General features: G+C 42.8%; 1 protein-coding gene and 1 pseudogene across 1 annotated transcript in view; one reads left to right on the top strand and one right to left on the bottom strand.

Moving 5' to 3' along the window:
- The window catches only part of CXADR (CXADR Ig-like cell adhesion molecule), a 52,818-nt gene that overhangs the window by 8,648 nt on the left and 21,791 nt on the right, over positions 1 to 22,379 (bottom strand). The window contains exons 2-3 of the mRNA XM_047794729.1: positions 11,388 to 11,554; positions 6,087 to 6,291 (exon numbers count right to left, since the gene is read on the bottom strand). Of these exons, the coding sequence (XP_047650685.1) occupies positions 6,087 to 6,291; positions 11,388 to 11,554 (372 nt within the window). The remainder of the gene's footprint in view (positions 1 to 6,086; positions 6,292 to 11,387; positions 11,555 to 22,379) is intronic.
- On the top strand, positions 17,810 to 18,856 carry LOC125135077 (heterogeneous nuclear ribonucleoprotein A1-like; annotated as a pseudogene).

Here is a 22,379-nt window from a genome sequence, read left to right as displayed (position 1 = left end):
TTACTTGCATTAAGAGATAACATACACACTGTAAAATGAACACATTCTACCCACACAGGCTGATCACTTTCCACACATGCTTGTTAAAGCACCACTCCAACCCTCTCCCAAGCAAGTTCCCTCGTGCTGGCTGCAGTGGCTCCCCCTCCAGTCCTGGTGCCAGACAGCCACTGATCAAATCTCTATTGTTATAGTTCTTCTTGAGTCATATAAATGGAATAATACAGTGCACGATTTTGCTTCTTTTACTCATTGTAAGGCTTCTAAGATTGCTCCAATTGATCCATGTCATTGTACAGATGTCAGTAGTTTGTTCTTTTTTACTGCCGAGTTGTAACCCACTGATTATAACCTAAGTTTGCTGGTTCATGCGTGTATTGATGAACACTGCTGTTCCATTTGGGGGCTACGGCTAAAGCCTAGTAGCTAAGTTGACCGGGAGCAGATGCGTAGTCTGTAAAATTCAGGCTGACCAGTGAGGAAGGCAATGGGGAAGCCGAGGAGCATCACTGGACCAGGGAGAGGGACTCTGAAGGGTTCTGAGAAGAGTCTGAAAGAGGCAGAGATCAGTTCTGAATCTGAGGCAGGATTCAAAGAAGGGGGGATTACAGTGGGGATGAGGGGCATTTAGCACCCCGAGCCCCTCTGTAAAGATGAGCAGTGCAAAGTGGGTCTGGCAGCTGGAGTGGGAGACAGCAGTACCCAGAGCTGATAATGCTCCAAGACCTTGGAAGAACATTCCCTAGAAAGCCTGTAACTAACTGGCTCAATCTGCATGTCCTTCCAGTCTGATAAATGGCAAGGCTGCTTTTTTTCTTCCTTGTTCTGACTTAACTTGCATTCTTTCAAGTCCTAGATAGGCTTTTATTCTTTCACTACGAAGAATGAATGTGAATGGGCTTTACAGTATTGCACTGTTATGAACACCACTGCTTGAATACTCCTATAAATATTGGTATGGTTTCCTTTGTCACATAAAGTAAGTGGATGTTTAGCTCCCTAAGCATCAAACTCTTTTCCAAATCTGGCCAAAAGGGTTTGTCATATCCAGTGTAGCATCTTTAACTAAGGTTGTCAATCATGATCTCATTTCTTCACACATTTCTTGATAATTCTTAAATTTGGATTTCTCCCCTTCATCTGTTACTACTGGTACCTTTGTGTGTGTGTGTGTGTGTGTGTGTGTGTGTCTTTTTAGGGGCGCACCCTCGGCATATGGAGGTTCCCAGGCTAGGGGTTGTGTAGGAACTATACGCTGGCCTTCACCACGTCTGCGACACACACCAGAGCTCACGGCAACACTGGATCCTTAACTCACTGAGTGAGGCCAGGGATTGAACCTGCACTGCATCCTCATGGATACTACTCAGATTCGTTTCCGCTGAGCCACGATGGGAATTCCCACTACTGGTACTTTTTAATAAGGATCAACAGATGGATTCACCTGTGTTGTTGACTTTCCTAAGCAAATCTGTTTCTTTTTAAGATTGATCATATTGCCCTGGAGATTACATCAGTTGGGTTTTAAATCAGTTTTGTACATTATTTCATGCTCTGAGTCTTCAATGATATGAGCCACGTTCTCCATTTCTTCAAACTACCAATAAATCCTTTATTACATAAACTAGCAGTGAGGTATTGAAGCAATGCTTTGGACATCAAACATCTACTGGCAGTACAGCATTCTGACCTTAACACTCATCTTTTCCACTGAAAATGCCCCTTTCCCATATACGAAAGATATTCCATAATGGGCAGTTCCTGAAGGTGGCTGCTCAGGAAACTCAGGGTCCCACTGAGTTTGAGATTTCAATATATTCCTTCCTCAACAGAACAAGATTTTACCAACACTGGTTCTGAGTGTGGCTTAGGAGTGAGGAGAAAGTGCAAGTCTTTTAAAGGCCAGCCTCAACCACTGTAACATGGGGAAGAATAACTCCTGATCCATGGCATTGTGCTAGACTGCAAGAAAGAGAAAACCACAAGGGAACACAGATAAAGTCTTCCCACCGAATGTTTCTTTGGTCTAGTGTTCAGGGATACCTGGCCATTATCCTCAGAGCATTGCCCTCTTGATCTTTAGCAGAGCCACTAAACTGTCCTTCTCAGTTAAGGGTACACGACCATCAACTTGTACTTGGTCGGTGTCCCACCAATTCAATAACGCTGTGCTCCATACATACTGCACCATCATCCCTCCACACCAGGGCCTCATTAACAAAGGGACAGGACACCATGGCCCCTCTGACATTAACTGGAGGAGACTCAGGAGACATAAATGCAGGGTGAACCTTAGACTTGATCCCAGCACAAAAGGGCATTAATGGAAAGCTGTGAAGTTCAAATTAGGCCTCCAGTTTAGTTAACAGTATTGTCCCAACATTAACTTTTTGGTTTGGGTAATTATACAATGATTTTGCAAAATGTTAACATCAGGAGGAATGAGATAATGGATATACTGTCAAGAATCTTCTGGTAGTTTTGCAACTTGTCTATAGAACTAAAATTATTTCAGAATAAAAAGTGGGGAAAAAAATTGCAATGTTGACCGAGTCACCACACACACTATTGTCCTGTGTTCTGGGGATGTGGGTGTAGTCTGAGTGCACCCTGAACACCTAGGAAAATTAGCTGCACCCACTCTCCTGTGCAAACAAACCCTGTCTACTTACACCGAAAGGTCTCAACAACAGGCTTTTTTCACAGGAGGTGCTGGTAATATGTGGCCACCATATTAACCCGCTATCAGTTCCCTTTGCTATCCTCACCCCCTTTCATCTTTACTGAGTTGCATGCACATGTACATCTGGTGTAGCTGCAGGAGCACGAGGGGCCCAAGCAATGGAGCAAGTGATAGCAGCACATCACCCCTCACCCCCAGGCAGGTAACAGTCGGTCACCCTGGTCCCCAGATGCATGGCACCCATAGCTCACTGAAAGAGCTTTCATTCCTGTGAACACCACAGTGGCATCTTCAGATTTCCCACAAGCCTATCAAAATATCAGGCAGGGTCTCTAACGGTGAACCAAGTAAGAGCGCCACTGGACTGCCCCTCCAGTCTAGTCCCTAGAGGGCACTTTATTTAATCTTTTCTCCAGATTATCTAAACAGGATTTTCAGAGAAAAAAAAAAAAAAAAAAGAACAAATTAAGTTTCTGTCCAGCTTACATTTTCAAGAAAAATTTCTGGTATGTTCTCCAGAATGAGAAACTCATCTGAAAACATGAAAGAGAGACACAAAGAAATTCTCCTCCAGCTCTCTCCTCAAGACAGCCTCACCAGCTCAGGGTATTAGTCATCCCCACTTCCCTTCAGGAACCACTTCCCCCTCTCTCCCTCCTCTTACCCCTCATCAATCCCTCCCTCCCTCCTTGGTTTGAATTCAGGGCTTGCTTGGCCATGCTGATCCCCCACAGAGCTAACAAAAGGAGTTTACTGTGTTAGTGCTTCCCACACAGGCAGGCTAAGGTGTGAGGTTTAATGTAAAAAGCCTTTCCTTCTGCCCAAACAGTCATGGCTGCTGCCTCAAGTGTGCCTGGCCAGAGGCTGATTCTACAGATCACACTCTCTCACACACACACACACACACACACACACCCTGTCTGCACCTCTTCTGGGAGCATGGGCCAACTGCATTCCTCCCGGCGTACCAGCCCCAAACAGGGATTTCATAATAATTAATCCTGATAAACACATATAATCTACTTGGTACATCAAGAACCAGTTAAAATTCCATATATATCATAATTCAGTGCTTCCTGGAGAGTAGTGTTTTAAAAAGATATAGTCAGGGTTATAATTTCATGTATGCCTGGGTCTGGAATAAGAGTTCAGACAAATCATTAAGTTTTACCTGCTTTCACCTTCACGAGAAGAAAGTTGACTCCACGTTGCTGAATGTAGACACAAAAGGCTAGAATTTCTAATGTGCCTTTTCCTGGTTCCTTGCTCAGGTTCACTTGCTTTTGTACCAAAGGAAATATTGTGAATGAGTGCCGCTTAGCTTGGAGTGCCTTTCACCAGGACCCCTTTGGGCACCCCCTCAATCATGTTGTCAGAAGACTGTCATACCAACTAAGATAACCCTTCAAGTTGCAATTGGGGTGCACACACAAAAAAAAAAATCGGCATTCTTGTTCCCAGTATCTATCTGCTCTGATGTTCATTCTTCAGAAAAGAATGATACTTAGAATGAGTCTGGAACCCAACACACTGAACCCCTAATCAGCTGTCTGAAACAGAAGGGGTGAAGTAAAAGCTGATGTGGGGGAGACCTGTCCAGATGAGTTCTCTCCAGGGGTATGCGAGGCAATGCCAGCAATCAGCATTTCCCACATAAAGTGGGTCCCCAAGTATCCCCCAAACCTGACACCTTAGGCCTCAGGGGGATTTACTTGTACAGATCAGTGCTAGACAGCTGTGATCTTCTACACAGTAGCCATGGTAACTCTGGGTAAAGCCTACCACAGTAACACTTTACCAGTGTACTTGTGGACAATACCTTTCAGGGTTTCTCAATCTGCAGGGGTTAAGAGTGCTTGTACATGACCATGGAATCTAGAGAAGGATAATAACCGTGCAGTCTTTGTTTGCAAAGCAGTTCATACTTTTATCTCCTTCTTAACACTCCCGGAGAGCTACATCCTAGCGACCATCCGTCCAATCGCTTCACTTTAAGGGTGAAAAGCTGTGATGCTAAGGTTTGAGAGCAGCAGATCCTAACCACCAGACCACTGGGGAGCATCAGGAAAGTTAAATGACTACGAGGTCTAATGACCTTACCCCAATTCGATATTCCCTCTGCCACATTCCATCTCCTCTGCTCTAAACACTCCAATTATTCACCATAGAAACCTCATTTATTCACTGGGAAATGCAGTACGAAAAAGCTTAAAGCAGGAGTTCCCGTCGTAGCTCAGTGGTTAGCGAACCCGACTAGCACCCATGAGGACATGGGTTCAATCCCTGACCTTGCTTGGTGGGTTGGAGATCGAGTTGCCATGAGCTGCGGTGTAGGTTTCAGATGTGGCTCAGATCCAGCATTGCTGTGGCTCTGGAATAGGCATGCAGCTACAGTTCCGATCGAATCCCTAGCCTGGGAACCTCCCTATGCTGCGGGTACACCCCCTCCCCCCAACAAAAGAAAAAGCTTAAAGCATATGTGACAATTTTGAACTGAGACAACATAGAGATTTAATAATTATTTTTATATTTCAAAAATGTAGGCTGAGGAGTTCCCATTGTGGCTCAACAAGTTAAGAAAACAACTGGCATCCGTGAGGATGTGGATTCAGATCCCTGGCCTCTCTCAGTGGGTTGAGGATCCAGCATTGCCACAAGCTGCTGGAGTTGCTGTGATTGTGGCATAGGCCAGCAGGTGCAGCTCCAATTTGACTGCTAGCCTGGGAACTTCCATAAGCCACAAGTGTGGCTGTAGAAAGAAAAAGAAAAAAGAAAAAAAATGTGGCTGAAGCCCATTTTGAAATGAGGTGGTTCTATTTAATTCTCAGGGAAAACCTGAAGACAATGAGAAATGACTGGATCCCCTAACTCCTGGCTAAGGGTTCTTCTCCCATATCACAGAATGCCTTCATTTCCTCTCAAACTCTTGCATAAATTTCACAAAGGTGGTCACTTATTTTTTTATTTTTTTAAATTTCTTTTTGCTTTTTAGGGCCACACTTGTGGCATAGGGAAGTTCCCAAGCTAGGGACTGAATTGGAGCTACAGCTGCCAGCCTACACCACAGCCACAGCAACAACTGATCTGAGCCGCGTCTGTGACCTACACCACAGCTCACAGCAATGCCAGATCCTTAACCCACTGATCGAGGCCAGGGATCAAACCCACAGCCTCATGGTTCCTAGCCAGATTTGTTTCCACCACGCCACGACGGTCACTTATTTTTTCCTACTCCCCAAATTTGCTACCTTTATATTTTATCCTATTTGAAGACATTGGAATTAACATCAAATGTTTACAATAATTCTTCTAAAAAACTAAGCTTTGTCTCACGTAAATGTCACTACTACGGTACTGTGACCACTCACTCAATTAACAAGAAACGTTAACACAAATAACTTACGAAGAACTGTCAGCTGAATCTTCTTATTTCCAACACCAGGAGCCTTTTTCACTTTGCACTGATATGTGCCAATATCTGACAACTGTAGATTTGTTACATTTATTGATGCATCACCAGATTTGAGATCATTACTTGTAAAATGTACTCGTCCTTTCAGATCTTGGTAGTAGTCGTCATAAATTTTGTCTCCAGAATATAAAATAATCTGAAAGAAAACCAAAATAAGATAAGGAAAAAACAAACAAGCAAGATCCCCTCATTAAAGGAGCTCTGGATACACCATGGTACTGTGTGGAAACAAATGACTAGTATTCATGAGGACACAGGTTCGATTCCTGGCCTCATTCAGTGGGTTAAGGATCTGGCATTACCATGAGCTGTGGTGTAGGCCACCAGTCTCAGCCCCAATTCACCCCCTAGCCTGGGAACCTCCACATGTCATGGGTGCAAGCCCTAAAAAGACAAAAAAAAGAAAATAGAAAGAGACTAGTCTGATCCATAAGTATGGTCACACACTGTCAGTTTAAACGGCAAAACTAAGACTCCCATGATTTAAGTAATACAGCCCTCCAGCAGAGAGCCATTTGGTGAGATTGGACGGAGCATGGATTTGTGAATTCTTAGACAGCACTCTATTTCTCAGCTGCCTCAGAGGATGCAGTATGTCATTCAATCACATAAAATCAGGTACAAACCACCACAACTCTCCAGAAAGGGCTTATGCTAATGAACCTGTAGAATTGAAACACACACACACACACAGACAACAGGGGGTTTTATGTGGCTCACTGGGTTAAGGATCCAATGTTGTCACCGCAACAGCCTGGGTTGTTGCTGTAGTGTGGGTTCAACCCCTGGCCTGGGAACTTCCAAGGTCCAAAAAATAAATTTTTCTAAGAAGACAGTATTTTTTGTCTTAATATACTAAGTTGAGGGCATTTAATGTTCTAGACTCTGACAGATAAAATCATAAACCTGTTTAGATATGTGTGCCCAGCCAGGTTAACAAAACCCTTCGATTAACACTTGCTTACTAAGAACAAAGACCCTTCCTAACTCCAGAGTTTGCCGAACCACCGTTACAGGCTTTGATGGAAGTAACTAAAGACTAGATTTAGAGAAGAATTCTGTTAAACTTGACTCAGAAAAAGTTAATCATCTCCAACTATGACTAATACTGATTTAACACATTTAATGATTTTTCATTCATTAATGAAATCCTCCCTTCTAGTCATCTGAGAATCAAGGGCCAAAGAGCACTAGTACCAAACTCAAATAATAATCAGAAAACCCAACCACAGCCAACATCCTGGAAATAATCTTTTATCTGAGATGTTTATTATGAACCGTAAGATCAGAATCAGTGCCATCTGTAGGAATTTCTCCAGGCCATGGACTCGGGTTCTCCTATTACCACCTCCCCTACGTGCTGACCGACCCCTAATTCACTACAGACCCTTTACTTACACATTGAAAGTGCCTGCACTGAGGAAGCACTCAATACTAGTTTGCTACGTAAATAAAAGAAGCAGTTGAAGGGTCCACAGCTGACTTACTCTGTAAACACAAGCCATCACTTTATTTGCTCCATTTTCTCCCCACACTCGCTTGTCAACAGCAACACTGAAAACTCCTCAAATGAGACTGTCTCTCCTCCTCTGTATTAAACTATGGGCTCCCTTGTGGCAAAAAGCCACAAAGTTCAATCCATTGTGCTTTCAATCCCTCGTTTTGCCACATACACACTTTAGTCATCTTTCAAGGAGGGCCTGACAAATGTGTCCCCACGGCCAGCCATTTTTGTAAACTATCTTAGTATTTTCCCATGAAAACAATCTTATAAACAGAAATTAGGAAATGGGGAAGTAACATTTACTAGGCAATTCTGAGTGCACATTTAACCTTTAACCTGAGGAAAGCAGTGGCTGTCACAGATCAGCTCTCCCAGAATCACACAGCTGAGATGCAAACCAGATCCGTTTGGCCTGGCACTATATGCTGACTTTACAAACATTGCTGTAGGACTTACAGGCTTGCAAAACGCTGATGTATACAATAATTCAGAGAATTCTTATCCAAACCGTGACAGGTGCGTGTACTTGTTCCTGTTTTACACATGAGGGAACAGAAGCTTATGAAACACGGAAGGCAGTACACGATAGTGCAAAGACCCCCCAGTGTGTCTGTTGCCAGCTGGGCGTGTTCCTTCACATCCATGGGCCTCAATTTCCTCCTCCTTACATGTATGATTCTCATTCTGGGGTGTTTCAAGGCTTAAATAAGTATGCAAACCACCACCCAGCATACAGTAAATGAACAGCACATGGTAGCTGTCTGCTGACGAAAGGGATCACACAGGGAATGAGGATGGAAATCCCTCTAGCCCAGTCCCCCACTGCACTGCCTGCTTCCTTAAAAATATCGAAATAAAGATTTAGCTAGCACTATAATAATGTAGCTGAAATTCGATATAAGCTCCTCTTCTGTATCAATCTCTCCCTGACCCTTCTTTTAGTCTTGTTTTACTGTGTTTTAGGTTAGAGGTTAGGTTTTTAACCCAGAAATGGACACTTAAGCCCAATTCATGATTTCACACTCATCTCATACATCCTGTAAGCAGCAAGACTCAGCCTCCCACTCAGCGCAGAGGTCCCTGGGTTCTCCTTCCATGAATGGAAGCATGAGGCTACAGGGCACACTGTACTTCTGGGTCCCAAGAGGCACCTTGTCACAGGGCTTCATCCATGAGTCCTAAGCCAGAAGTGCTTAAGACCCGTGCTTTCCATTCATGCATCTTAATCATGGAACCAGAGTCCTGGACTCTAGGGATGGGCACTGATAGGCCAGGGAGTGAGGGGTGGGCAGAACCTGAGCTAGAAGCCTGGCACTGCTTCTTCACTGGAATGAGGAGCAAGATGGGAGTGGACAGGGTATCTGGGCTGAGTAGATAGGATGAGTCAGGCTCAATTTATTCTGCTTAGGGGGAGAGAAGGAAGTTCTAGTATCAGACTCAAGACTCCATTAACCACTGAGCCATGATGGGAACTCCAACACTGATTGTTTTTTAATCAAATATGTCAGATGAATCTAATATGAAGCATTCTAAATTAAGTTAAATATTCTGGTACCATTAAAAGGTAAAGTGCGGAGTTCCTGCTGGGCACAGTGTGTTAAGAATCGGACTTGGGTTCCCAATTTGATCCCTGGCCTGGCACAGTGGTTGCCTGAGCTGAGAGACACAGGTCGATCCCTGACCCAGGAACTTTCATATGCCATCGGTGCCACAAGGAAGAAAAAGAAAAAGGCAAAGTGTGAAATACGTATTTGGAGATGAGGTTGAAACCATGCCCCATAGGGTTAACAAAAAACTGGTTACTAACAAAAAGTCTTTGAGCTTGTCTTACAGAAGCACATATAAGAGAACAGCTTGTTAAGCAAAATGCCTCTACTTGTACCCTGCCTTCACTGACCAAGTTTGCCTTAATTATTTTTGACTCCTGTCCAGTTTAAGCTGGCTAAGTTGGGACCACTGACCTTAAAACTGAGTCTAGGCAGGTGTCCAGTGAATGACCTTTTGATGTCAGTGGGCTGAAAACTCCACCCTCAGATCATGCTAAGTGCCTCCATTTCTGAACATGCATCTCATTAAAAAGCATGGAACTCAGATCCGCCAGGAGAACTCCCCAAATATTTTCAATCCCTGTGCACAGCAATTACTTCGCCTTTCCCCATGCCTAAAACCACCTGCTTCTTTATTTCCTAAGTATCTCAAGCCCTAGTCCCAGGGGAGGCAGATGTGAGATCTGTTCTCCTGTGTCCTCACCGGGCTGTCTTGTGAATAACTCTGAGTTTCTCGTTTTGCTGCATGTTGGGCAAAGGTACCTAGTTAGGTAACAAGGTCACAGGGCAATTTTTATCCTTTGTGCTACTTTTGGCTTTCTAAGTTTTCTACATTAGGCTCTTATTTCTTTGTAATTGTATCCATGGGGGGTTGGTTCCAGGACATCCCTCCCCTTCTCAGATGCCAAAGTCCACAGACGCTCAGGTCCCTTGTCCGTCACATAAGATGGTGTACTTGCGTATACAACCCCATGTAACCTCCCATACACGTTACATCATCTCTAGATGATTTATAATACCTAATACAATGTAAATGTTATGTAAATCATTAATGGCATGTGGGAAATTCAAGTTTCACTTTAAGGAATTTTCTGCAAATTTTTTTCCCAAATATTTTATTTATTTATTTATTTATTTTTGGCCTCACCTGCAGCTTGCAGAAGTTCTCGACTCAGGAATCAAAACCCTTGTCACACCATGGCAGCAACCTGAGCCATAGCAGCAGCAACACCAGACCCTTAACCCACTGAGCCAGCAGGGGAACTCCCCAAATATTTTCAATCCACAATCGGTTGAATTCACAGTTGCAAAATCCGCAGATACGGTGGACCAACTGGTATTTGTTTTCTAAGAAATTCACTGTACACAGAGTTCCTGTTGTGGTGCAGTGGTTAACTAATCCAACTAGGAACCATGAGGTTGCAGGTTCAGTCCCTGGCCTTGCTCAGTGGGCTAAGGATCCGGTGTTGCCGTGAGCTGTGGTGTGGGTTGCAGACGCAGCTTGGATCCCGTGTTGCTGTGGCTCTGGCGTAGGCCGGCAGCTGTTATAGCTCCGATTAGACCCCTAGCCTGGGAACCTCCATATGCCGCGGGAGCGGCCCTAGAAATGGCAAAAACACACACACAAAAAAGAAATTCATTGTACAGGACATTTAATTTGAAAAAATACAGAAAACAGACTTTGTAATAGTATGCACCTACGTCACACTGTTAGACCTGACCCTTAAATTGATAATAGCATCCTTGTGTGAAACTTAAAAATTCAATTCGACCTAACTTTTCACCAAGCCTCATTCACTCACTGTCTGCTAACACCTCAACGATATTTCTGCCACACTGTCATGCTGGCTGTATATACCCCTCCCCTCCTCCCTGACTTAAACACATTTCCAAATCCAGATTTTCATGATGTTCACAAGGTTGTCTTCTTCCCTGCAGCCTTCTCTAAGAAGTCTAGTGACCTTTTCTTCTTCTAAAATCATAGGTCACTTATCTATTTTACTCCGTTACATATGTGGCCTTCCTTTCTACCAAAGGGACTGCCTTCCTCACCTAGACCATAAGCCTAAGAAGTCTAGGACTTTCTTCATAGCTCCCCACATCCCCCACCTATGTGCTCAGCACAGTGACAGGCACCATAAGACAAGTTCCCCCAACATCTGCTGAGTGAGCGGCACTTACCACTTGATCCACCTTCTGATTATCAGCTGGTGACAGCAGCCACTCGATGTCCAGCGGCCCCTGGTCTTCTGGACCCAGGGTAAATCTGCACGGCAAATAGGCAGTTTCCCCTTTGGCCTTTTCAATCATCTGTTCAGGAGTAGTGATACTCAAACTTCTGGTGAGATCTAGAAAATGAAACATGTACATGGACTGAACCCCTGCTCTCAGGCTGGCAGCACACTCAGCACAGCTCAGCTGGTCAGAGGCAGTGCAGGATGCAGTACAAACTGGATTTTTATTTGGGACCAGAACAATGAAATTCCAACTCAGCAGTCCCCAGGTTTTAGGTCTGTGCCTCTGTAGAAATGGAATGACGGTATTACTATCCATCTTATTCAATACAATTTCCTTTCAGAGCCCTGGCAACTTCCCAACATTGTGTGGAATACCAGCATTCTTATATGAAATATATAAAATATAAGCACCTAGTAGAGGATTTCTATTATCCAAGCAGATGTTTAAAACTGAACCTGGCTTGGAGTTCCTGATATGGCTCAGCGGTATTGTTTCACTGCTGAGGCACAGGTTTGTTCCCTGGCCTGGTGCAGTGGGTTAAGGTACAGCAGCTGTGGCACAGGTCGCGGCTATAGGTGTGGCAAAAAAACAAACAAACAAACAAACAAAAAAAAAACACTGATCCTGGATAGAGTCTCTGGAAGGTAAGTTATGTCCTACTAATCCAAGGCCAAGCCACATTAATTCACACTTGCCGTGGTGCCAGGAACACACTGCAAACTCCCATCAGTGGGGCATATGCTGATGAACTGACATGTTTTCTGCCAAGGCTTCAATTCCAAATTTTTATTAATTTGATTCTGTATCTTTTATTGAATGCTTAAAAATATTTCTAAGCAATAAATTTTGATGACAATTCAAAAAGAGGGGAAACACTGTCAATTTATGTATTTTTATTTGTTTTAATGCCCCACCTGCAGAACATGGAAGTTCCTAGGCCAGGGGTCGAATCAGAGCTGCAGCTTAGGCCTACGCCACAGTCACAGCAACACTGGATCTGAGCTGCATCTGTGACTTACACCACAGCTTATGGCACCACATTCTTAGCCACTGAGCAATGCTAGGGATCAAATCCAAATCCTCATCCTTACCCCAATAAGCCACAAATGAGAACTCCTATTTACATATTTTAAAATGTACCAAAAAGTTGACCTCAATATTATCTTTAAGGCATATCTTATTGTTTATCCCTTCCTATTTATTTCCCTTTTGAAAAATAGTCAGATATATTTATACTAGTTTTTAAAAGACATCTTAAAATTCCTAACTTATTCTCAAGTTCTATGAAATTTCCATTTAGATCACATTTAAAGAGAGAATTAATGCTGAATGACATTTAAAAACACTGTAAAAGCAAAAATAGATGTCCTGAGCCCCAAAAGAAAATTCCAACGTAGTTCTTCCAACTAAGTTTGTGAGAGAGATGGCTTAAACCCACTGCAACTCTGTAAGAATTGGAAAAAAAAAAAAAAAGTCTCCTCCTTGGGACTAAGGGTTTCCTACAACAAAACTAGTATTTTATATGCAAAGAAAACAGACATAAACTGAGCAAAATGATGCTATTTCTTACCTAAGAGAAAAAAGTAACAAGTTTAATCATCAATTCACATATAAAAGTAGGTCTGTTCACTATTTATGTCTTAAGAGGTTGCAGTTTGAAGAGCCAATAGCTTATATTAAATGCAAATTTAGTCTGTAAATGAACTACCACACAAAAGCTTCTTTTTTTTTTTTTTGTCTTTTTAGGGCTGCACTTGAAGTATATGGAAGTTCCCAGGCTAGGGGTTGAATCAGAGCTGCAGCTGCTGGCCTACACCACACCTTACACCACAGCCACAGCCACAGCAACGCAGGATCCACAATGCATCTGCAACCTACACCTCAGCTCTTGGCAATGCTGGATCCTTAACTTACTGAGCAGGGCCAGGATCAAACACGCCTGGATAGTAGTCAGGTTCATTACTGCTGAACCACAATGGGAACTCCACAAAACCTCTTCTTTTTTTCTTCTTTTTACCATTTACATTATAAAAGTTTGCAAAGCACTGGCCTGTCACTGTATGTTTTCCTTATGATCACCCAAGATTTTCTTATGTGTAACACCTGCAGATCTGAAGTTTCAAGTGAACATGCTGTTTTCCATTTATCGCCCTGCCTTTTGGACTTCTATAGCACCCAACCCTGACCTTCAGGGCTGAGTGATGACTGAAAGAAGCCCCAAACACTAAGATTAGGATACGTGGGGCCTGCCTCTCTTCCCCCCACTTCCCATCCCACTTACTCACACTATAAAAATAAACACAGAGCAAAATTAAAAGGAAAGCCAAGTTCTAATTATCCATAATGATGATTTTGATGCTGCTTTTCAAATGATAAATTCCAATGGAACAAACCAAAACAAAGAATTATATTATTAGTCATCACATGATCCTTTCCATTAGCCCTTACACGTGGACTATCAGTGGTAGTAAAATGTTAATAGAGTTGAAGCCAATATTGAGAATGAAATTTGAGACCACTTATATTCAGGCACCATCCTAAACTTTTATCGCATTTAAGTACACTCAGCACATAGCAAATTACAACTGGACACAGACTCTGCATGTCCTCCTCTAAATCAGAGGCTGACCTAGCTTTGGCCACCAAAAGAATGTAGCCTGAGAGCTGCTGTGCCAGTTCCAAGGTTAGGCTTCAAGAGGTGCTGCTGCTTCTCTCACTCCAGTCCTCAAGGACCCCAGCTGTCTGTTACCATGTGAACAAACCACACAAGAGAGAACTGAGGCATCTGACCAACGGCTACCAGTACCCAACATGCAGCCACCCTAGAACACTAGCCCAGTCCACACCAGCTACCTGCAGCCCCAGGAATGAGCCTAGAGAGGATCATGAACACATGAGTTTGTTTTAAGCCTCTAAAGTTTGGGTGGTTTTATTAAACAACAAAGATCGATGCTATACCATCCACTGAATCTGCCCAAATGGACTACTTACCACCCCCACTTAAGTGTATACTACTGCAATCTCCATTTCATGTCCACATTTTTATTTTAAATGGTATGATTTGATATTTATATATATATAATTATATAATTGCAACTATTGCTTTTAATATTCAATCACCTGGAAGTTCACTCATGGCTCAGTGGGGCTAAGGATCTGATGTTTTCACTGCTGTGGCTCTGGTTACAGCTGTGGTGAGTTTGATCCCTGATCCCAGAAATTCCAAAGGCTGAGGATGCAGCCAAAAATAAACACATTAAGTTAAAAAATAAATATTCTGAGTAAATGCTTCTAAAAATTTTTAGAGCCCCACCTATGGCATACGGAAGTTCCCAGGCTATGGGTAGAATTGGAGCTGCAGGAGTTCCCATCGTGGCATAGCAGAAACGAATCCAACTAGGAACCATGAAGTTTCGGGTTTAATCCCTGGCCTCGATCAGTGGGTTAAGGATCCAGCGGTGCCATGAGCTGTGGCGTAGGTCAGATGTAGCTCGGATCCTGCATTGCTATGGCTGTGGCACAGGCCGGCAGCTGTAGCTCTGATTCAACTCCTAGCCTGGGAACCTCCATATGCCACAAATGCGGCCCTAAAAAGCAAAAAAATAAAAGGAGCTGCAGCTGCAGGCCTATGCCACAGCCACACCAGATCTGAGCCATACCTGCAGCCGAAACTGCAGCTTGTGGCAATGCCAGATCCTTAAATGACTGAGCAAGGCCAGGGATCGAACCCACATTCTCACAGAGACAATATCGGGTCCTTAACCTGCTGAGCCACAACTTTTATTTTATTTTTATTATTTTTTATTTTTACAGTGAATCAATACCTTCTATAATTTCTAATAAACTCAGTTCCATTCCTATCTAATTCACTAAGGCATTATTCCACCTCTCTAGCCTACAATGATTTTTCTGTCTTCCTAGGAGTGCTCACAGAACTTTACTTTCCTCTATCTGTATCACCTATTTGGCACTCCACATATACTATCTTTTTTTTTCCCTTTTATAAACTTTTATCATGAAGTTAACTCAGGTAGGCACCATGGTTTTTGTCACATCTTCTATTACTGATGAGCTTATTTTCTTCCCATACTACCTTGGGGTTTTTTGGGTTTTTTTTGGTCCTTTTGTCTTTTTTGGAGGTGGCACCCATAGCATATGGACGTTCCCAGGCTAGGGGTTGAATCAGAGCTGTAGCCACCAGCCTATACCACAGCCACAGCAATGCTAGATCTGAGCCGCATCTGAGACCTACACCACAGCTAACGGCAATGCCGGATCCTTAACCCACTGAGCGAGGCCAGAGATTGAACTCACAACCTCATGGTTCCTAGTCGGATTCGTTTTCACTGTGTCATGACGGGAAGTCCACTACCTTATATTTTTAAATGATTTTTTATTTTTTTTTTTTTGGTTGCATCCTCGGCATGTGGAAATTCCAGGGCCACGGATTGACCTGTGCTACATCTGTGACAACGCCAGATCCTAACTGGCTGTGCTACCAGGAAACTCCTTAAATCAATTGTTAAAATGGATGCCCTACTTCGCCATTAAATCATTAGCTCCATTAGGGTCAGAAGAAATTGTGGGTACCTTTATCTCATTATGCTTCCTTGCAGATTAGTAGAAAAAGAATTGGTGACTGGATTATAAATTTGGTCAATTTCAGAAAAATTGAAGAAAAGCATTAATCTACCAGAAGATCCTGCTACTTGAAGTCTCCTGTCTATAGCTACTACAATTGCTGCTGGCATTTAATTTGTCTAGGTATGAATACCATACATATGAGGAAAGATAACATGCAAGTACAGTCCAAAATGAGAATTCCATTCCAAAATAAATCAAGACACAGACCAAAAATATGGAGGCAAGAACAGATAAGTGAGAATGAAAACTTGCTATAAAAAACAATGAAAACTTCCTGGTTACTCATCTTCTGGTTTTTATTTTATCAAAATCAAGTGAAAAGTTAAGAATCAGTTAGACATCTAAATGAGTAAAAGTTCAAATCCTAATTGGAGATACTACAGTCGTTGTAATAAAATGTAACTTTGTCTTTGCAACAGTATCATCCATTCTTTCTTGATACATAAAAATTAATTTTAAAAGAGTATCTTATAAAAGAGTTACATGTGTATAAACATGATCTGGATAGGAGTTCCCCATGTGGTTCAGCACTAATGAACCCAAGTAGTAACCTTGAGGACTCAGGTTCAATCCCTGACCTCACTCAGTGGGTTAAGGGTCCAGTGTTGCGTTGAGCTGTGGTGTAAGCCACAAATTCAGTTTGGATCTGGCATTGCTGTGACTGTGGAGTAAGGATGGCGGCTACAGCTTTGACTTGACCCCTAGCCTGGGAACCTCCAAATGCTGTGGGTGTAGCCCTAAAAAGACAAAACAAAAAACAAAAAAACACTTTTAAATGGCTTTCAGTATTTCTTTTTCCAAAAACATTCAAAACACTGAACTTCTCTTCATTGAACTGCATTCTTCATTCTTCATTGTGTTGCAGGAGAAATGAATTAAAATCTCAAGATGGTACAAAACAGTTATTGGGTTTCCTAGCAACACTGAAGGGGCCTCTCTGCTCAGAGGCATAGTTTTTCAAGTGTTGATGTATGCAACAGTCACAAATTGTAAAAGACAAAAGGCAGGCACTTGGTTTCATGCAGTGTCTCTGGATATTTTTTCTTAATACTGCACACTGCTATTTATGCAGCAAACTGAGTGATCACTTCACTTGCAAACTACTTGCAGTTTCAAACGTGGTTTCAAAATTAAATCAAATAACAAAGCTTCTTATAATTTTATTCCAACTTCTATTCAGAGTGGGATGAAATGCACAGTACATTATCAACCACAAGTATTTGAAGAGTCCTGTTAATAAGTGCTCAGCACTGGATTATGTAAATAAACTAATCAAATCACATCCCATTTTGGCAGTGACTAAAATAACATCTCCAAGTTTTCTGCTTCTTTTCCTAATCTCCAAATTCCAAGTCACTTGAGTCTGCAGGGCCCCTCTTCTACCCAGGCTGACTTCTATCTGAGCATGAAAATGACACAGGATCATCAGAGTTGTTTTTAGCTTTTATGTTGTCTTCTGTGAAGATCTTAGATCTGTTTCTACCCTCAGAATGGAGCAGCATTGGATGTAATGGGAGGCACTACTGGAGAAGGCAGGCAATGTTTGGAACTGATAACCTGCTGTATTTAATTTCAAGTTTAGCCACATGTTGGGGGGGGTGATGGGCTGAGGTTTGGGATGGAAATGTTGTAAAATTAGATTGTGATGATGGTTGTACAACTATAATAAAACTCACAGAGTTGTTTTCTGCCCCTGGATGCTGCCGAGTAAGCATCTTTACATCCTCCTCCCCACTACCATCATGTCTAAGTCAGAGTCTCCCAAAGATCCCGAACAGCTGCGGAAGCTCTTCATCGGAGGTTTGAGCTTTGAAACAACTGATGAGAGTCTGAGGAGCCATTGTGAGCAATGGGGAATGCTCAGACTGTGTGGTAAGGAGGGACCCAAACACCAAGCGCCCCAGAGGCTTCGGGTTTGTCACGTACGCCACTGTGGAGGAGGTGGATGCAGCCATGAATGCAAGCCGCACAAGGTGGATGGAAGAGTTGTGGAACCAAAGAGGGTCTTCTCAAGAGAAGATTCTCAAAGACCTGGTGCCCACTTAACTGTGAAAAAGATTTTTGTGGGTGGCATTAAAGAAGACACTCAAGAACATCACCTAAGAGAGTATTTTGAAGAGTATGGGAAAATTGAAGTGACTGAAATCATGACTGACCGAGGCAGTGGCAAAAAGAGAGGTTTTGCTTTTGTAACCTTTGATGACCATGACTCTGCAGACAAGACTGTCGTTCAGAAATACCACACTATGACTGGCCACAACTGTGAAGTGAGGAGAGCCCTATCCAAGCAAAAGATGGCTAGTGCTTCATCCAGCCAAAGAGGTCAAAGTGGTTCTGGAAACTTTGGTGGTGGTCAAGGAGGTGGTTTTGGTGGAAATGACAACTTTGGTCGTGGGGGAAGCTTCAGTGGTCCAGGTGGCTGTGGTGGCAGTCATGGTGGTGGTGGATACTGTGGCAGTGGGGATGGCTATAATGGATTTGGTAATGACAGGAACAATTCTGGAGGTGGCAGAAGCTGCAATGATTTTGGCAATTACAACAATCAATCTTCAAATTTTGGACCCATGAAAGGAGGACATTTTGGAGGCAGAAGTTCTGGCCGCTCTGGTGGTGGAGGCCAATATTTTGCCAAACCACAAAACCAAGGTGGCCATGGCGGTTCCAGCAGCAGTAGTAGCTATGGCAGTGGCAGAAGGTTTTAATTATTACTGCCAGGAAACAAAGCTTAGCAGGAGAGGAGAGCCAGAAGTGACAGGGAAGCTACAGGTTACAACAGATTTGTGAACTCAGCCAAGCACAGTGGTGGCAGGGCCGAGCTGCTATAAATAAGACATGTTTTAGACAATACTCGTGTATGGGCAAAAAAAACCCGAGGACTGTATTTGTCACTAATTGTATAACAGGTTATTTTAGTTTCTGTTCCATGGAAAGCGTAAAGCATTCCAACAGAGGGTTTTAATGTAGTGGTTTTTTTTTTTTTTTTTGCACCCATGCTGTTGATTGCTAAATGTAATAGTCTGATCATGACGCTGAATAAATGTGTCTTTTTTTAAATGTGCTGTGTAAAGTTAGTCTACTCTGAAGCCATTTTGGTAGATTACCCCAATAGTGTGAAGTTAGAATACCTTCAGAGTGATGCCAGGTACCGTTCGAAATTTGCAAGCTGCTTGGGTGGAGAAGGCCTTGTCTTCAGAAACCTTGGTATAGCTGAACTGACAGTTAACTGTGTTGTAACCTGGAGTTTACCCTTAAAAGGGCCACCCAAGCAAAGTCATGGAGTTTTTTTTTTTTTTTTTTTTGCTATTAATATGATTGCTAGCACATCCTAAGCAATATATCTAAACAATTATGGTACCAGACAAAGTTATAGATGGGAGTGAAATATGTGGATCATCTATTATCATGTATAATCAATAAATGATTTAATACCCTCTTGGGAAAAAAAATTCATAGAGTTTAGAAAAAAAAAAAGAGTGTAGCTACATGTTAACCTAGATGGTCTTCAGCTATCTTTCCCTCCTGTCAATCTTAAAAATCATAGTTGGAACATGCTCGTGAAACTTTATGGTTGAGTTAAACACGCACACATACAGTAAATGTGTGAGAATTTTCAGTAATGTTTTCACTGAGGAAAGTGTAAAAGACAAATATAGAGAGCTATATGAAGAAAAACATAAATCTAACTATATTAAAATTTTATGTTAAAAATAATCACCATTTAGCTTTTAACAAAACTTGCTGAATGAAGGAAGGTTTTCTACTCTTCCATCACTGAGGAAATCAGACCAAAGGAACAGTCCGAAATATGTTTTCCTTGTATTTACCTATATACGAACAATATGTTTTCCTTGTATTTACCTATATACGAACAAGAGTCTGACCTAAGGTGGCACATGCACAGGGATCCTGAAGAATTCAAGCAATGACAGGTGAGGAGTTTTCACCTGGGTAGAGAGGGGCTCCTACACAAACTAGAACTAAGCAATCAACAAAGCCTTGTTACAGCAGACAGGAGCAATTCTGGATGCCTGAGGTAAGCAGGTCACAATTCTGGGATGCACTGGGGAAAGCACAGGCAAAGCCAAGCTCCCAGGCCCAAGTACCTTCATATGAGAACAGAAACAGAAAAAAGGCAAGCTGAGCAAGTGTCCAAAACTGACTATAGGAGTTCCTATTGTGGCACAGTGGAAACAAATCCAACTAGGAATGATGGGGTTGCAGGTTCAATCCCTGACCTCGCTCAGTGAGTTAAGGATCTGGCATTGCCATGAGCTGTGGTGTAGGTTGCAGACACGGCTCAGATCTGGTGTTGCTGTGGCTGTGGCCAGAACTGTAGCTCTGATTCAACCCCTAGCCTGGAGACCTCCATATGCCCCGGGTGCGGCCCTAAAAAGCAAAAAAAAAAAAAAAAAAAAAGGAAAGAAAAGAAAAGAAACTGACTGTGGCACATATGGAGGGTGGCTGAGTCCAACTTACAGTGAACACAGTAGGAGGCCTGTGAGATGTAAACGTGCACACCCACTGAGGAACTGAGGCTGAACTCACAAGACCTAACACACGCAAGGACTCTGTAATAAGGAGACATCCTAAGATAACCCCAATGTCCAACAAAAGACAGCATATCTGAAACAACCTAGACATCTAGTAACTGGGGGGGAAATTAGGGAAGCTCATCTACCCGAGACAAAGAATGAAGGCAAACACACTAGACCACAACCACCTCCCTCTAGCAAAAAGACCTTACTAAAATATGGCTTTGATGTAGTAATATTGATTCTTGCTTATATTAATGGAAGTCTGACTAAATATTGTCACCTCCAGGTTTAATTCTATTTACCTGATGGCAAAGATAGTCATCTCATCAAATCAGACCTTTCAAAAAGAAAATGACCTTTAACATACACATTTAATAATAAATATACAGGAGTTCCCGTCATAGCTCAGTGGTTAATGAAGCTGACTAGCATCCATGAGGATGTAGGTTTGACCCCTGGTCTTGCTCAGTGGGTTAAGGATCCAGCATTGCCCTGAGCTGTGGTGTGGGTCTCAGACACAGCTTAGATCCTACATTGCTGTGGCTGTGGTATAGGCCAGCAGCTACAGCTCCAATTCAACTCCTAGCCTGAGAACCTCCATATGCTATGGGTGTGGCCCTAAAAAAAAAAGCAAAAAACAATAAATATACAAATATAATAACAATATTCGGGGGGGGGCAGCTATACTATGGACTGAAACGTGTCCCACCAAAACCCTTGGGAAGCCCCAACCACTCCCCTCATGTGATTGTGTTGGAGATAGGTTCTTTAAGGAGGTGATTATGTTAAATGAAGTCATAGGGTGGAGCCCTAATTTGCTAAGAACTGGTACTTCCTTAAGGTAACTTTAACGTTATGATTTATAAGAAAAAGGAGTTCCCTATGGCTCTGCGGGCTAAGAATCCAACGTTTTCACTGTAGCAGCTCAGTTTACTGCTCCAGCATGGGTGCAATCCTTCTGGCCTGGAAACTTGGTTGTGGCCACACACACACACACACACACACGGGTCTGTGTCTCAGTTCCTGGCACAGAGCTCGAAAAGTGATTTTTTTTTAAGTGTCTTTCATTATGTTAATGAAGTGAGTTTTCAAAAACCCCTAAGTAACCTAAGGATGGGCTGGCTAATTTCCAGGGGAAGCAAACCTGTGATGGGCATGCAACTTCCAACTGCACCCCCATCCCCACCCCTGGGCTGCGGTGGGGGCAGTTGGAGATTAATTCGCCTGCAGCCAGTGCCTTTATAATGAAGCCTCTATAAAAACCCAGAAGGACAGTGTCAGGATAGGAGAGCTTCTGGGTGAGTGAACACGTGGAGATAGATGCAGGGTGAGTGGTGTGCTCAGAGAGCATGAAGGCACCAAGCCTTTCCTCATACCTTGCCCTGTACACCTCTTCCATTGGGTTGCATGTCCTGTTGTAATAAACTAATGATCTAGTGAGATGTTTCCCTGAGTTCTGTGAGCTGTTGTAGTAAACTAATCAAGCCTAAGGAGAGTCGGTGGTGGGAACCTCAGACCTACAGAGGGTTGGTCAGAAGCACAAGTGACAACATGAACTTGCAACTTGCATCTGAAGTCCAGGTGTGGGTGGCAGTCCTGTGGGACTGACCTTTATTAACCTGTGGGATCTAACACTATGCCCAGGCAGATGGTGTTACAACACCCCACTGGTGTCAAATAATTACTTGGTGGTATGAAAAAAAAAGAAAAACAAACCAACCCACACACAACAGGATTGGTATCAGAATTAAAATGC

The sequence above is a fragment of the Phacochoerus africanus genome, chromosome 1 (assembly GCF_016906955.1).
Source record: "Phacochoerus africanus isolate WHEZ1 chromosome 1, ROS_Pafr_v1, whole genome shotgun sequence".
NCBI lineage: Eukaryota > Metazoa > Chordata > Mammalia > Artiodactyla > Suidae > Phacochoerus > Phacochoerus africanus.
This window is presented reverse-complemented; position numbering and strand designations above follow the sequence as displayed.